Source organism: Pseudorca crassidens, chromosome 11 (assembly GCF_039906515.1).
Source record: "Pseudorca crassidens isolate mPseCra1 chromosome 11, mPseCra1.hap1, whole genome shotgun sequence".
Taxonomy (NCBI): Eukaryota; Metazoa; Chordata; class Mammalia; order Artiodactyla; family Delphinidae; genus Pseudorca; species Pseudorca crassidens.
In genome coordinates this window covers 1,965,197-1,981,127 of record NC_090306.1, presented here as the reverse complement: position 1 = coordinate 1,981,127, position 15,931 = coordinate 1,965,197, and the positions used below count along the sequence as shown (strand labels likewise).

At 40.2% G+C, this 15,931-nt stretch overlaps 1 protein-coding gene across 17 annotated transcripts in view; it reads left to right on the top strand.

Moving 5' to 3' along the window:
- The window catches only part of ERC1 (ELKS/RAB6-interacting/CAST family member 1), a 399,699-nt gene that overhangs the window by 327,421 nt on the left and 56,347 nt on the right, over positions 1–15,931 (top strand). For 12 of the 17 annotated variants that reach the window (XR_010947412.1, XM_067756042.1, XM_067756040.1 and 9 more), the window contains one exon: positions 13,420–13,518. Coding sequence is in view for 16 of the 17 variants with exons in the window: in XM_067756042.1 (XP_067612143.1) it covers positions 13,420–13,518 (99 nt within the window). In the remaining variant the exon portion in view is untranslated. Of the gene's footprint in view, positions 1–13,419; positions 13,519–14,979; positions 15,046–15,931 lie in introns of all 17 variants that reach the window. The other 5 variants (XM_067756049.1, XM_067756047.1, XM_067756044.1 and 2 more) reach the window with 1 other exon arrangement.

Here is a 15,931-nt window from a genome sequence, read left to right as displayed (position 1 = left end):
TCAATCTCAAGGGACCCTGAATAAGCCAGAACAATCTTGAAAAAAAACAAAACTGGAGAACTCACAGTTCCTGATTTCAAAACTTACTATAAATCTAAAAGCATCAAAACAATGTGCTATTAGCATAAAGACAGATGTACAGACCAGTGGAATAGAGAGCCCAGAAATAAGCCCTTACATACATGGTCAGATGATTTTTTTTTTTTGCGGTGCGTGGGCCTCTCACTGCTGTGGCCTCTCCCATTGCGGAGCACAGGCTCCGGACGCACAGGCTCAGTGGCCATGGCTCACGGGCCCAGCCGCTCCGCGGCATGTGGGATCCTCCCGGACCGGGGCACCAACCCGTGTCCCCTGCATCGGCAGGTGGACTCTCAACCACTGCGCCACCTGGGAAGCCCTCAGATGATTTTTGACAAGGGTGCCAGTACCATTCAATGGGAAAAGGACAGTCAATTCAACAAATGGTGCTGGGAAAACTGGATATCCACATGCTAAAGAATGAGTTTGGACCCTTACCTAACACCATATACAAAAATTAAATCCAGTTGAATCAAGGACCAGAGCATGAGACCTAAAACAATAACATTTTTAGAAGAAAGCAGTATAAAAATTTCATGAGAGCTAGAAATACTGATTTCTGGAGTCATCAAAATAGAAGTACCAGTTAAAGCCATGAAAAATGTATTTGCTTACTCAAGAGAGAATATAGGCGTTATGTTTACTTTTTACTGTTTTCTGACACTTGTGTGAAAATATTAACACATGCCATTCTTTTAATCCTTACATAATATAACTCAGCAAACAGATGCCCTCTGTACACCACCCCATTGTTAAGAGTTCAGAATCGGCTTTATTGGATGAGAACTGCTGGAAGTTTTTTATAAGGTTTCAGGGCTTTTAAGATCTTTTTTCCATGATTTGCATGTGTTGAGAATGCTTTAAGCATTTATGGCACAGTGTATCACAGGTAATTGTGATATTATGTACCCCACAGGCTTTTTGCTGTTTTGACATTTTAAATTAAAAATCTGTTCCTGGAAACAAGGAGGATGGGAGTTAAAAATTCTACAGCCGTATTTTGAAGAGGTAAAATAAATGTAGGGTAAAAAAATTCCTTACCGAAAACAATTCAGTCTAAATGCTATCGATTTCAGGTTATTTTCTCTATTTTCCTTAAAGAACCTAAAGTTTTCAATCTTTCTGCATTTGATCCCTTAGCAAAAATATCTAGTACCTTTTCTTTTTTTAACTCTTGGTTAAGTTAACCTATTCACGTTAAGTGCCACAGTTATTTCATGAACTAGTCTTTCATATAGTCGGGTAATAAATTGTACTTCACATCTTGATATAGTTAGAACTGATCCTTAGCCAGTAAATTGCTGTGTATTTCTAGGAGAGTATAATCCTCAGTAACATAAATTAAGAACTTTTAAACATCAATTATATTATAAACATCAGCTGTCCATTAATATTGATTAATAAATCAATAAGTTTCAAAATTAATAATTTTCAAATCAATAAAAGTAAAAATATATTGATAACTTCTGAGTTGATAAAATAAATATTTACTATTATTATTTATCTAAATGGAAGGAGCTACATGTGTGAGAAAGAAGGAATTTTTCTTAACCTAAAAACAGGGAGGCTAGTCAAAAGGACCTACCTGCACATGCCTAGGAAGTGCAGGGGTGCTGTTGGTTCTTGGGGCTGGGGTGTCCTTACCACCAAAATAAAGCTGTAGTTTTGGGTGATTAGATGAACCCAGTTGCAGACTAACTGTGGTCAGATGGCTACAGAGACCTGGACTGGATAGGCTCTCCTGACCTAGAAGTTTCCCGGAAGCGGCTGCTAAGAGTTAGGTCTACTGCAGACACAGCAGCCCCCGCTGCCTGCCTCCCCGACCTGTCCCAGGGTTGGGCGGAGGTGAACCAAGGCTTGCTGGGGAGGGCGGTGCTTTGTGGACAGGCCTTCGGGGCAGCTGCTGGCTGCTTCCGGCCCCTCACAGTCCCACTGTGGTAGCTAATCAGCTGCTGCCCAAATACCTAAGTCTGTTGTCGAGAAGAAGGTTTTCGCTTCCCCTGTGCCTTTAACCATAGTTGTCTTTTTTCATTCAGTTGGCGATCTTCCTGGCTCTCAGTATGAGGAGTGATTTTTCATCGGTGCCTGGACATTTGGGGTCTGGGGCACGCCCTGTGACTCTGGATCTTATTTAAACCGTCTCTGCCAGCTGGTTTTCGTTGGCACACTCCAGAGAGGAGAGGGTGGTGAGGCCTCATTACTGCCCAGTGGAGGCAAATCCAGGCTCCCCTCTGCCTCTGTTGACACCCAGGGAGTGGGGCTCCCCATCACTCCGGGCAGCGGTATGATTTGTACCCCTGCTAGGCCTCCCCGGACTTTTTCCTGCCAGGATGTGTAGGACTCCCTCCGTAAGCACTGCAGGGTGGCCTCCTTCCTGCTGTGCAGCACTGGGCCTCCTCTGACACTTCCCAGGGTGGGACTCACCGCTCCGCCCGCCTGTCCCCGGTGCCACTGGGGGGGCTTGGTTACTGCCCCTTCCCTGGCTTCCTCTGACACCTGCCCGGGGGGAGGAGAGGCTGTGGGGTACAGGCCCCAGCTCACCATTTAGCTTTGCTGCCATGGGCGGCAGTTTTTCCTGTGACCTTTTGAGTAGAGTGATTATAGTCTAAAATGTTTTTATCTTGCTAGGCTGCCCCTTTCCCCTCTAGGCCTCCTGGGCTAGAGAGCTCAGGCTTTTGTTGTCTGTGACTGTTGGTGCTTCCAGGTCGCTGGTTTCCAGCTCCAGGTCTGATATATGAGGCAAGAAGAAAATCCAGGGAACTTACCACCTGTGACATTCTTTGGGTCCCAGTGTCCTTAACCAGTCTGTCTTCCCTCCACCTTTTTATGTTGGTGTGGCTGTAGTTTTACATTTGTATGTATAGCTTACAGTTACTTTTTAGTTTTACTTTTGTACTTATCAGAGGTATGGGGAAAAGTATGTCTGCTCCATCTTCTAGAAGCAGCAAGTTAAAGCTAACCTTTATTTCTGAAGGAAGACTTAGGCAAAACTACCTTTTCTCTTTAGTAAGACAATAGTTATGTTCTAGGTTTAGATATCTAAGTGACCCCAGTAGAGTTTGAACTTTAGTGCCAGTATTCAGATAACCCAGTTTTTTTGAAATCACAATCTTCATCACTACCCGCCAGCCCCAGTCACTTATTGATGTGTTTTAGAAAATGATACCTCTAGTAGCAGACAAGTTTTGCTGTCTGGTTTCACTAATTTATTCAGCCACTGATGCCTTTTAAATGATCCTTAATGGGTATTCATTCCTTATTAGAACCTATCTGTGCCTGATGCTTCTTGTTTATTTCTAGAAATCAGAGTTTTTCAAATACTTGAGTTTATTGAAATGATCAGTGAAGTATTTCCACAACCGTAAATATATGAGATCGTTTAAGATACTTTTTTTTTGCTGTACACGGGCCTCTCACCGCTGTGGCCTCTCCCGTTGCGGAGCACAGGCTCCAGACGCGCAGGCTCAGAGGCCATGGCTCACGGGCCCAGCCGCTCCGCGGCATGTGGGATCTTCCCAGACCGGGGCACGAACCCACGTCCCCTGCACTGGCAGGCGGACTCCCAACCACCAGGGAAGCCCTAAGATACTTTTTTAAATTTAATCTTTTTTTTTGTTTTGTTTTAGAAAGGTCTGATTCTAATAAATGTCAGGGGTTTTTTTCCTTTACACAAAAGACTGAAAGCCATTTAGCTCAATTTCACAAAAAAAGAAGTAACTTTGGAAACTAGAGAAGACACCTAGAACGCATTGGTCGTTTTTTGCTGATTTTACCAGCATAACCACATATGAAGGTTTGTGAAAGCACGTACGTACAGAGAAATCCTTTTATAATGAAGTCTCACAGAACAGGTGGTATTGCAGAGTCTGGCCTTCTGTCAGTTGCTCTCTGTATGGATGGTTTCCAGTAAGAACCCAAATGGCTCTCACATCCCTGGGTTTGTTTAAAGATACTTCAGTGTACGTGCTCATGAGTGTACAATTTATAGTTAACTTTATTTTGAGTCAATTCCATTCATTCCTTTTCCACACATGGACCATGATTTTGTAAAAGGAAAGCATAAAATTCCCTCAAAACTTCTTACTTTAAGAATTTTGATCCTTCTTATCTAAAAGGCATCTTTTTTCTGTGTGTGTGTGCTTAAAAGTGCTTCAAATTCTTGAAGATTACCCCATTGCCTGCTCAGCTATTCCTCAAACAGGGGGAAACGTTTTTACTTTTTTTTATATAAAAAGCATCAAATAAATTAAAGTTAATTTCTGTGTATTTACTAAGGAAAGGGTGTCCTGTTTGAAGCAAGAGTACTAAACTTTCCTGCTTTGCAGCACTAAATTGTTGGGTTGGGACGCATTGTAATAGATACCTATCGTTTGTGCTGCCACCCTTGAGAAAATGATTTTTTTTAATTTGTGTTTAACACAGTCTAAGATTTTTTTAAAATGGGGGGGTCGGTCTTTTCTGTTACATGTGAAGGAATTTAGTGTCACTTCTCTTTTTCGTGGCCTCTGTATCTGTAACATTTTAACTGTATACTTAGCCACCCAGATCGCGTAATCCATAAACAAAGCTGCGGTAAATGCTCTCGGATACTGACCTTTGTTCACTGGTTTCTAGAATAACAGAAAACATCTACCTACATTTTGTTCTTTTCTTAGATATGATGGTGAGTCTCACTGGATCCAGCTAATATTCCCCCTAAACATTCTGGTTATTTTGCAGAATGTAGTGCTTCTGTTGCTTTGAGAACAGATACAACTGGAAGAAATGATCCTTATAACATTAAAACTGGGTTTACTGCAAGTAAAAAAGTAAACCTAAAGGGTTACTTTAGGTTTATTGCAAGGATGAGAAGTATGTGCTAGAAAGTTGAGGCAGTGATCAGGAATAAAGTTTCAATCGCACTTTGTTTTAAACAGTCTCATTTCAGACACTGGTTTGGGTCAGTATAAACAAGATGGCCTACGGGTATTTCATTCCTGTAACTTTATGGATCTGGCTCTGATTTTTCACCCCAGTATACTGCAGATACACACCACGGGCCTGCCAGAAACAGGACAGCTCTCAAAATTTAGAAATAGAATAGAAATTCTTATAAAGTATTTTAAGTATTTTTTAGTTTTAAAACACTGAATATGTCTTTATTCTCATGTTAATATTTGTTGAAAGAGAGAAAGAATAAGCTTCCGTCCTTCAGGGTTCAAAGTTACAGTCTGTATGGCATATAAGAAAGTGTTAGACATACATAATAATCAGGACTAAGCATTAAGATTAATAAATACTTTCTGGAGGCTGAGAAGGAAGGAATATGTGCGTCTCTGAGTTAGGGAAGCAAGGAATCCCACACAAACCTTTCTAAGAACTAAGGAATGATTATAATAGATGGAAAAACGTAGGCTCCTTTAAAAGAAAAATCAGAAAGTTTGCTGGTGTTTGTTTTCTTTGCTTTCTACCAAGAGGGGAAAGAACAGTAGAGTTTTGCTAGGAAATACAGAATATGTAGAAAGAACAGATATCCTATGAGCTTAATGCCATAAATGGTGATGTATTCAAGTATATCCTTTTAGATAAGAGAAGATTACATGAAACCTTAAGAAAAAAAAATCCACTGAGTAACAAAATAAATACCTGAATATCTATAGTCAGAAGTTCTCCTTTTCACACATAAATCAATTTGTATATGAGGAAATCAAAGAAAAGAACCTTATACGTGCTTATAAATCAGAGTGCCTGGGTGCTGGGGTCCTTTCTGAACCTATTCTAAGTAACAGCAGTTGTTTTTATTTGAGATAAAACTCTGCTAGTTAGTTAAAATGTCTATTTTCTTTTCTTTTGGCTGAGATAACTCATTGTGGTAATGCTGGATTTTTCATAGTTATGAGCAATTGTGTTTGGTAAGTGTATCTATTTTTAATTAATACAAATGGAAAAGAGCATTATTTAATAAAGGTAATTTCATAGAAAAAGCTTTCAAAATATGAAGCTCATTGCTGGAACAATAATAAAATATAATCCTAAATGTAACAACCATGGAAAAATAGATTCTTGAATTTGACAAACGTATGTTAAGGAATATATATATATGTATACATATATGTATGTATGTATGTGTGTATATATGTGTGTGTATATGTGTGTGTATATATGTATGTGTGTTTGTATATGCGTGTGTGTATATATGTGTGTGTGTATGTGTATGTGTGTATATATGTATTGTGTGTATGTGTGTGTATATATATGTGTGTGTGTATATGTATGTGTGTATATATGTATGTGTGTATATGTGTGTGTGTATATGTATATATGTATGTGTGTGTATATATGTGTGTGTGTGTGTATATGTGTGTGTGTGTGTATATGTATGTGTGTGTATATATATATGTATGTATACTGGCAAGTTTACTAGTTACTAGGTTGCTACACGGGTGAGTGAGTCTTTGTCCCAGCCCTCACAGACTCACAAACCATGGGAAGAAAAGACATGTAGACAGATTATTAGACTCTGACAGAGGTTCCAGATGACACTGAAATCCTTTTGTTCCAAACCTGAAGATACTGGATAAGCGTTAATCCCCTCTCAGAATTTGTGATGCATGATTGAGCTCAATTGACAGAAAAAATCTGCAGGTGTCAGAAGCAAAGAGGGGTGTGAACTGAAGCAGCAGCAGCCCTGGGCATTATGACCAGTCTGACCAGTTAGGGCTGGGGCTGGGTTTTAGTGCCCGCACAGGGAAAGAAGGCGAGACTTTAGGATGACATGAACTGGGGACCTGGAACTGAACTTCTGCCGCGAGATGGGACAGTCAGATGAGTGCCATTCAAGGGAAAGGAAATAAGACTAATTGAGTCAAACCTTTACCACCGGTAGATGAGAAAAGCTTTTCTCTGCCGTGACCTTGGGAAGGAACCCCAGGTCCCTTGTAAGATGTCAGAATTCTGAAGCCTGTATCTCCAGCAGATTTAGAGTATAAATTGATACTGCCACTGGGCGTGGGAAGCTCCTACCTGAAATATTAGAATAAAAATGTATGCTCCATTAGAGCCTAGCAGAAGCAATTACAGTATCACTGCTGGGATCCTTCAGCAGCCCAGACATCACAATATTCCCATGGAAAAAAACAGGTGACCCTTAGGGTGAGCTCACAGTCAGTCCACAACGAGGAGGATGTAACAGAGGAGATTACTTCTCTGAAGACTTAAGATCCTAGACGGGCAATATTTTCTTGAAGTTTTTAAAATAACTAAAGAGAGGAAGTATAAGGATCAGAAGGAAGAACAGTGGATACAGACAGGATAGTGTCATAGTTGAGAGTGTGGGGTCTGAAAATTAAGACAGGTGTCAGACTTCAGAAGAGAAATTGCAGCTTACATCACCAAGAGCTAATATCCCAAAAAAGAGCATCCCTAAAAATGGAGAAGAAGATAACAACTTAATGGGGGGTGGGGGGAATAGTCAAAACGGAAGGTCATGGGGAAGAAATGTAGATAGTCTCTAAACATGAATCCATGCCCGACCGCACTCATATTAAGGTAAAGTCAAACTGAGGTGCCGTTTGGCCAAAATCAAGGAAGGTTTAACAGCATGTTCAGTTGACAGGGCTGCGCGTGTCACACACTCGTAAAACTCTACTGGTGGGAGCACAAAATGCACACCTCCTGGGGGGACTTGGCAACGTGTAGTAACATTACTTACCTGTGTTTTCACTTTTGGACGCAGAAGTGACACATTTTCAAAATTACAAAATAACACACGTACAAGGTAATTCCGTGTGTGCTACTGTAGTGGTTGCTACGGTATTTGTAGTAGCAGTAGGTTAGAAATAACTCAGATACCCAACAGTGGGATACTGGTTGAATCAATTATAATACATCCAGTGGAGTAGAGTGCTGTGCAGCTGTAGAAGGGAATGGGAAACATCTCTATTGTTATGAAGTGACTACTTGAATATGTTGTTAAATGAAAAAGCAAGATGCAGAACAGTGTATTTAATATTCTACTTCTTATGTGAGAAAAGTGGGTAAATTCATAAATGTTTGTGAGAGTGTATGCTTGCTTACAGTTACATAAAGAACAATTTAAAGGTAAATTTAAAATTTACACCCAAAATTTCCTATGAAAAGAGGAAGGGAATAGGATAGAGAAGGCAGGATTGAAAGCAAGTCTTCTCTGAAAGTACCTCGTTATACCTCGTTATATAGTTTTGACTCTAGAATCATACGGATGTTTTACATAATCAAAAATAAAATTACATCAGAAAGAGGGGAAAGCAATTCCTGAATTTTGTAAACAAACTGAAACAAATGAATCTAGTTGTTTATTAAATTGTTGCATAGTCACATGCAGCAGAGAATTAGTTCAACTAACCTTATATATTACAGATTTTTCTCTGTACATTCTCAATAAGATATACTCCAATGAGAAGAAAATATAATGCAGAGAAATTTTAAAGTTCATTCTGAAGGCATATTGATAGTGATTACGTTGGTATTGGTATTTTCAAAGAATTAAATTGATGGATAAAGCAAATAAAAAGTAATTTATGTCATTATTGTTAGGAACCAAGGTTTTTCAGCATAAGAGGAAAAAAGATATATAAAGTATAAAATCAAAGAAGTTAAGTAAGAACTTATTCTTTAAGATGCAGACCTAGAATCTTAAATCTAAATTGAAAATATCACTGTTAATTTATAATTTTCTCCCTCTTAATAAGAAAGAAAGTTTTTCCTACCTCTCAGCTGAAACAACCAGAAAGCAGTAATCCAGCAGCACTGAGCACCCAGCACCCGCTCCTGTCCCACTGAATGAATGAGCTCTTTGGTAAACCAGCTGATTCCAGATCTGGGGCAAGAAATGTACAAGACGAGCTTAGCGCATGTTTGCCGGAACGCAAGAGTAATGTCATGTCAGAAGGACACAGAAAGTCTTCTACCGTACACAGAATGCACAGGATGGTTATTCCTTCCACATTTTGGTCCTAATCAGGACCAAAATTAAACTATCTAACTGATTTCTTTAAAAAGCAAAACAAAGTCAGTAGGAAGCACACTTTTCTATTAGACCTTGCACTCCAGCTGAGAAAATAAATAGGATGTGAAGGTAGTCTGACCTGACTGCTGTCGGGCTAAATTCAGCACAGTTGTCTCCTCTAATCTAGTTGCCATCCCCTGCCTACCACACTGCTTCACGGGAGTCCCCCCAAAGCTGTCCAACCAGTGGAAAAGGAGCTTTCCCAGCTAGAAGGATAATCTTCAGTCAAGTGTGTATAAAATGAACAACTCAAGAATAATTAATGGGGCTCCCCTGGTGGCGCAGTGGTTGAGAGTCCGCCTGCCGATGCAGGGGACACGGGTTCGTGCCCCGGTCCGGGAAGATCCCACATGCCGTGGAGCGGCTGGGCCCGTGAGCCATGGCCGCTGAGCCTGCGCATCCGGAGCCTGTGCTCCACAACGGGAGAGGCCACAACGGTGAGAGGCCCACGTTCCGCAAAAAAACTAAAAAATAGAATAATTAATGACTACTTATACTTTTTCATGAAATGAAGTTTAAAATAAAGCTCATAGGTAATTTGTTGAAATTCTGCTAAGTTTATAACCAACAGAGTCCAACCCACCTGAAAACGGTGAAGATCATGCTTTTCTCATTTTGTATATCAAATACCAAAATAGCAAATTAAAGTTTAATTAAAATTCACTATAGTAAAATGATTTCTAAAGTTTAACAAATGTAGGCAGAAATAATTTTAATGCTTTCTTTTTTTTTTTTTTTTTTTTTTTTTTTTTGTGGTACGCGGGCCTCTCACTGCTGTGGCCACTCCCGTTGCGGAGCACAGGCTCCGGATGCGCAGGCTCAGCGGCCATGGCTCACGGGCCCAGCCGCTCCGCGGCATGTGGGATCTTCCCGGACCGGGGCACGAACCCGTGTCCCCTGCATCGGCAGGCGGACTCTCAACCACTGCGCCACCAGGGAAGCCCTTAATGCTTTCTTAAAGATAATTATAATTGGAAATAATGCTAGTTAGGTTAAGACTTATTTATGATATGTTTTCTAAAATATCTCAGAATATTTCTAAGTAGTAGTTTTTCTAAAACTCATTTAGGTAGGTTAATAGCGTTATCAGAAACCAGAAAGGAAAGATTAGTGAACAACCAGGTAACTCTGATCAGAATTCCAACCTTTTAATACCTGGGTTTGAATAACCAACATGTACTGTTTCTTAGCCTAACTATTTTTCTGTGAAACATATAGTTTCTGTACCACCTTTTTTGAGCATTGACATCTTAGTCCTAAAAGAAAAGATTAACAGAATAAACGATGAACCTTTCCTCTGGGAGGGTATGTATACCTATATACACAGATATGCGTTTACAGCTTAAAAAGTTTATCTCAGCAAGTTTCCTCCTGTCCTTTTTTTTTTTCTCCTTCCTTCCTTCAAACAACTTTATTCTTCATGTCGTGGGACCATGGGAGTTCGGCTCTCTGCACATGCACGTGGCATGGTTCAAGAGCGAAAATATTTGGATATAAAGTACCTTCCATGCTTGCTGGTCTTAGTCTTAAGAAGAGCGTAGAACAAGAGATTCTTGAGCAGAGTGTCGTTTATATGGTCTGTATAATATCTACTGCGCTGCGAGCTGTCCGATACTTAGTGCTCAACTTCTGACTGTGCAGGAAACAGACTTCACACCAAATTAATGAATATTTGACCTGGGAACACTAGTTAACTTTGATAAACCTCATGTCTTTCAGAAATGGAGACCCTCTTAGGGCTATTTCTTCATTCGCTTACATGGATCAAATAAGTAACCTGTGGTCTTATCTGTCTCCTGTGATCAGTTCTTGTGTGAGGCCTTCATTCTCATTCCTGAGGAATACTTGAGATACATCCTGCCTTGAAAGTGGATTTGCATGTGCTTTATTAGTTCTTCTCTAAGATTTTAAACTCACACTCGGTATCAGGCGTTAAGACTGCGTGTCATGCTCTAAGATAATAACTATCCACGTGTACTTTTGCTGCAGGGTCCTGTTAAAGTCCCCGGGGAAGTGTTTCTTACCCACGTGCAAGTGAGTGAGGTGCAGCATGTTGTCACTTTCCGGTGCGCCCCTTTGCCCTTTGCTCTCTCCCTCATGCTTCCCCAGAGCTGCCTTGCAGACGACTCTCCATTTGTCATAAGTACGGCTTGACATAAGAAAGAGTGCCCTACATATTTTCAAGGTCCCTGTAAGTCATCTCAGAAAAGAGAAATTTGATATCACAGACAATTTCTTGATAAGTATTTCTTCTGCTGTCATTATATCCTGGAGGGAGGAGCTGGCTTAGAAATGTTCATATATTACTAGGTGAAAATGTAAGGAGCCCAAATGCCCAGCAGTGTGGGACTTGTTAAACACCCACTCAGCTGAGTACCATGCAGCCAGTTAGAATTAGGTTTTAGAGCGATACGTAATGCCATGAAAAGAAATGTTCAGAACGATGGTGACAGCTGAAATTTATTGGGTGTCGATTGTATGCCACGCACCTTTCTAAGAGCTTGTATTAACTCGTTTAATCCTAACGACAGTCTTATGGGGAGAAGGTATTGCTATCCTCATTTTAAAGGTGAGGAAACTGAGGCTCCGAGTAGCTTGCCCCAGCTGAGCTAGCTGGTAAGAGGCAGAACTAGAATTCGGGCCCAGGCACTTTGGCCCTACTCTTGCTCAGGCATCATTATGTGAAAAAATACCGAAGAAAAATCTCTAAACTTTTTTATGGATCTCGACAAAATGTTTTAAATTCATCTAGAAAAGAAAATGTGTCAATCAGATTTTGACAAAGCAGAATTGGTAGAGAAGGACAACATGTCCTACCAGATATCAAAATATACCGTAAGATATAGCAATTTAAAAAATACCATATCATAGCAGAAATAGAGAATAAATCGGAAAAGCATGCTACTTTTTATGTTCATAGGGAAGAGGCTGAACAGGTGCACCTAAACATTAACAATGATTATCACTGGTTAGAGGGATTTACAGGTAGTTTTTCTTTTTTTGTGTTTTAGATTATCTACAGTGAACATTTTTGAATCATATAATGTTAACAAATGTATATTTCATGCTTTTAAAACTTCAGGTTTTAACAATATTGCTGTTTGATTTTATGCATAGTGTTTGTACCGTGCATTTTCTGAATTGCTTGCTTTGCAAAGGGAATCCTCTAAAATGTTTTATGCATATATATATATTACATTCACCTGGGTTTTAAATTAACCAAGCACACAGAATTACCAATCCAGTCCTCCATTTTGGTGAACATGGAGAAGAGGCAGTGGGATAATAATCCTCTTCTGGTCTAGGGTTGAAAAGAAGGATTTCAGAATCTTCAGTTCATTTCCAAAACCTGAATTGTTTATTGGTGGTGTAAAGAAAAGCTGTTGAATTTTAATATATAGCTTCTGTCTGATCACCTTGCTGAACTTTATTGTAAATTGTAATCATTTTTCAATTGATTCTCTTGGATTTTCTAGGTATATAATGACTTCATTTACAGATAATGATAACTTTTCCCCCAATATTTATGGTCTGTATGTTATCTAACATCGCCCCCCCAAATGGAATAGTTGTTAAAAAAGGTGAGTAATTTTATGGTAACCTGGAAAGATGGGTCCTATATATTGATATCATGAAGTGAAAAAACAGAGTTAGCAGAGTTCTACCCTATATGTAGTATAATCCAACCCTTATTTTAAAAAATAAAAACAAGCGCTGCAATAAAGTGCTTAATTGAGGGAGGTTACTCCTCCCTCCAGAATTCCTGTGGAACCTTAGCTGCTTGTCTTAGCCTGCTCGGGCTGCCATAACAAAGTACCATAGACTGAGTGACTTCAACAACAGAAATTTATTTTCTCACCATTCCGGAGGCTGGGAAGTCCCAGATCAAGGTGCCAGCTGCCTTGGTTCCTGGAAGAGCCCTCTTCCTGGCTCACGGAGGCCTCCTCCTCACCGTGTCCCCACGCGGCAGGGGGACTCATCTCCCGCTTCCTCTTCTTACAGGACCGCAGTCCCATCAGATTAGGGCCCCACCTTATGACCTCGCTGAACCCTAATTTATCTCCTAAAGGCTGTCTGCAGACACAGTCGGCTTGGGGGTCAGGGCCTCAACATGAATTTTGAGGGGACCCAGTTCAGTCCATAATAGTGTCTAAACTTTCTTCCCCCAATATCCTCAGAAATCCTATGTTTAACTTATTTTATTTCGGACAGCATTCGTTTTATCCTTTCTTAGGACGTTCTTAAGGCACTTGTTACTTTGCAGTGTGTCACAGAAATTTTACCTAAATTTAACCTTATGCATCATTTCCTCTTAGACACAAAATCGGATGAAGCTCATGGCCGACAATTATGAGGACGACCACTTCAGATCCTCCCACTCCAGTCAAACCAATCATAAACCCTCCCCAGACCAGGTAAGACTGCTTCTGATTGTCTTGTGAAAACCAGTATGCTTTTATTTTGATATATTTTGTACTAGCACATTACAGATTCTGGGGTACAAGTTAGAAAAATAAAAATAATCAGTTTCTGAAAACTTTTTTTTTTTTTTTTAACACAGAGTCAGTTTCTGTAGAGGAAGGTGGTACATGATTCTGATATTTTAAGAGGAGATACTCAGCAGATTTGAGGACACTAAAGAATCCTTGAGATGAGAAAAAAATTTAATCTTCTCAGAGATACTCACTAATTTGTAACTGTCCTGCTCTTCTTATTTAAGAAACTGTCCTGCCTCAGTAGAAAAACAAAACTCTCCTTGTAAGCTCAGTGAGGCACACACAGTGCAATGTAACGGTAATAACTATTGAATATTAACTGCAAATTTTAAGATCTCTGCTCATCACCTAGTAGACGTGAAGATTGAAACTTAGTTTCTTCGCTCCCATTTCCTTGGTGGATCCCTCCATCTATGTCATTCTTAAATTGTTGCCTTCAATTTCTCATCAATGCAAAAGAGGCAGTGATGAGTCAGCCTGAAGGGGAACCATATTCAATGCCAGTTTTTTTGGAAGAAGGAAACTCTCCCAAGATCTTGAATATGACGGATGGGGGAGAGTAGTGAACAGATTACCTCATATCCCATTGCCAAAAGTCAGATTTCAACATCTCCATCACACTCAATCTTAAAATATGCGGCTGAGGGAGAAAAATAATAGTTAAGTAATTACATCCATATGACTGAAGAGTCAAAGAAAACTCCCCCACTGAGCGTCTCCTCCAAACGATAGCATAGCTTTGTCTTAGGAGAAGAAGAAGAAATATTGCAGGTGAAAGCAGCAATAATATCGAAAATGCAATTTTGTTCTAAGTTCAGAAGGTATAGTCATGGTTTGATGACATTTCCTAGCCAGTTGCGGCAGGCCTTATATTTTAGAGGGAAAGCAGTACAATCTTTGATGCAGGCAGAATGGAGAGCCGTCTGCCTGATGTCAGCAGTCTGTCCCTCTGCCAGACATCACTTTGCTTGTTCTGCCTGCTTCTTGATACCTGGCATTAAGTTTATGCCAGTGTGTGTAAGACGAGTACTAGATCCTTTCCTTGAAACAGGTTTCGCTCATACATACAAGGAATTGGATACCTCACAGTAGTGGGAGGCAAACAGGAATGGGGAAAGGTTGAGGAAAAGGCAAAAAATAAAGAAAAGCCTCTCACTTGATAATGTTGCCCAGATCCAGCAGTGGATAGAGAGAGCGTCTCGGAGAGGTCGGAAGGCTGGAAGTACAGTGACAAACTAATTACGAGTCAGAGCCTCATGTAAAAAGGGTCAGGAGGTTAGAGACTGTTTGCTGCTGCTACAGTGTGCTTGTGTCTCTGTTTTGAATACTAACCAGCTCTTTTCGTTCCCACGCTGCTCTGGGGTCTCTGCCGTCCCGTAGGACGAGGAGGAGGGCATATGGGCATAGCCGTCCACGTGCTCCTAGGGCAGCCATTTGTTCAGCACGGTGAGAAAGGCTCTCCTTAACTACAGACATGCGTGCTGTTTGTTTGCCGTCACTTTTTTTCACACGATCATCTCACGCTTGTTTCTCTTTAACTCACTAAATCCTTGGTTGCTCTCTGCCTTCTCATTTCACCTGATTCCCGTGTGTATTGCTATGCTTCTGACATAGTGGGCTTTGGGGTTTTGGCTTTTTTTTCTTGTTGTGTGTTAATAGTCACTTTTATAGTTTCTTTTATGCATTTTTGGGAGAACTTCCAGGGCATGTAACTATTGATAAATTTCTCCTGTCGTTATTTTATTTATAAACTACTCTGTCTAGCATGATATTACAGTGTCCTGGTAAGGTTTATAGTGACTTACATCAAACTGGAAATAGAAAATTGATCAGATACTCTGCCAGTAGGTTTGGGATATACTTTTTATGATAAGTTAAAGTATATAGTCTTAAAAAAAAAAAAAAAAACCTGTACTGTGGACTAAAACCTTTAGTTTCTGTCTATAGAAGAATGCTCTGCATTCTCAGGGTCAGTAATTCTTCCAGAGTGCCTACCCTGGACAACCCCTAGAGCTTGGATATTACCCCCAAACTGTCCTTATAAATAAAGAGAAATAAAGAAGCAAAAGAAGGCTTTTTGAAAAGTCGGTCTACAGAGTTCTTTTTCCCTCTTTTATGGACTGCTGCCGTGTTAAACGGTTGCCAGGACACTGTCTAGATTCTCCCTTCCAGGCCAATTGGCTAGAAAATATAGTCCAGCTGTGTCAGTATCTCTCTTTGATCCCATGCCCTGGAGGTTTGACTGAGGAAATCCTTTTCTTAGAAAAAATAATAATTATGATGAGTAAGTTCACACGTATTGGTGGCCTTGCACCCCTGGATTCACTGCCCG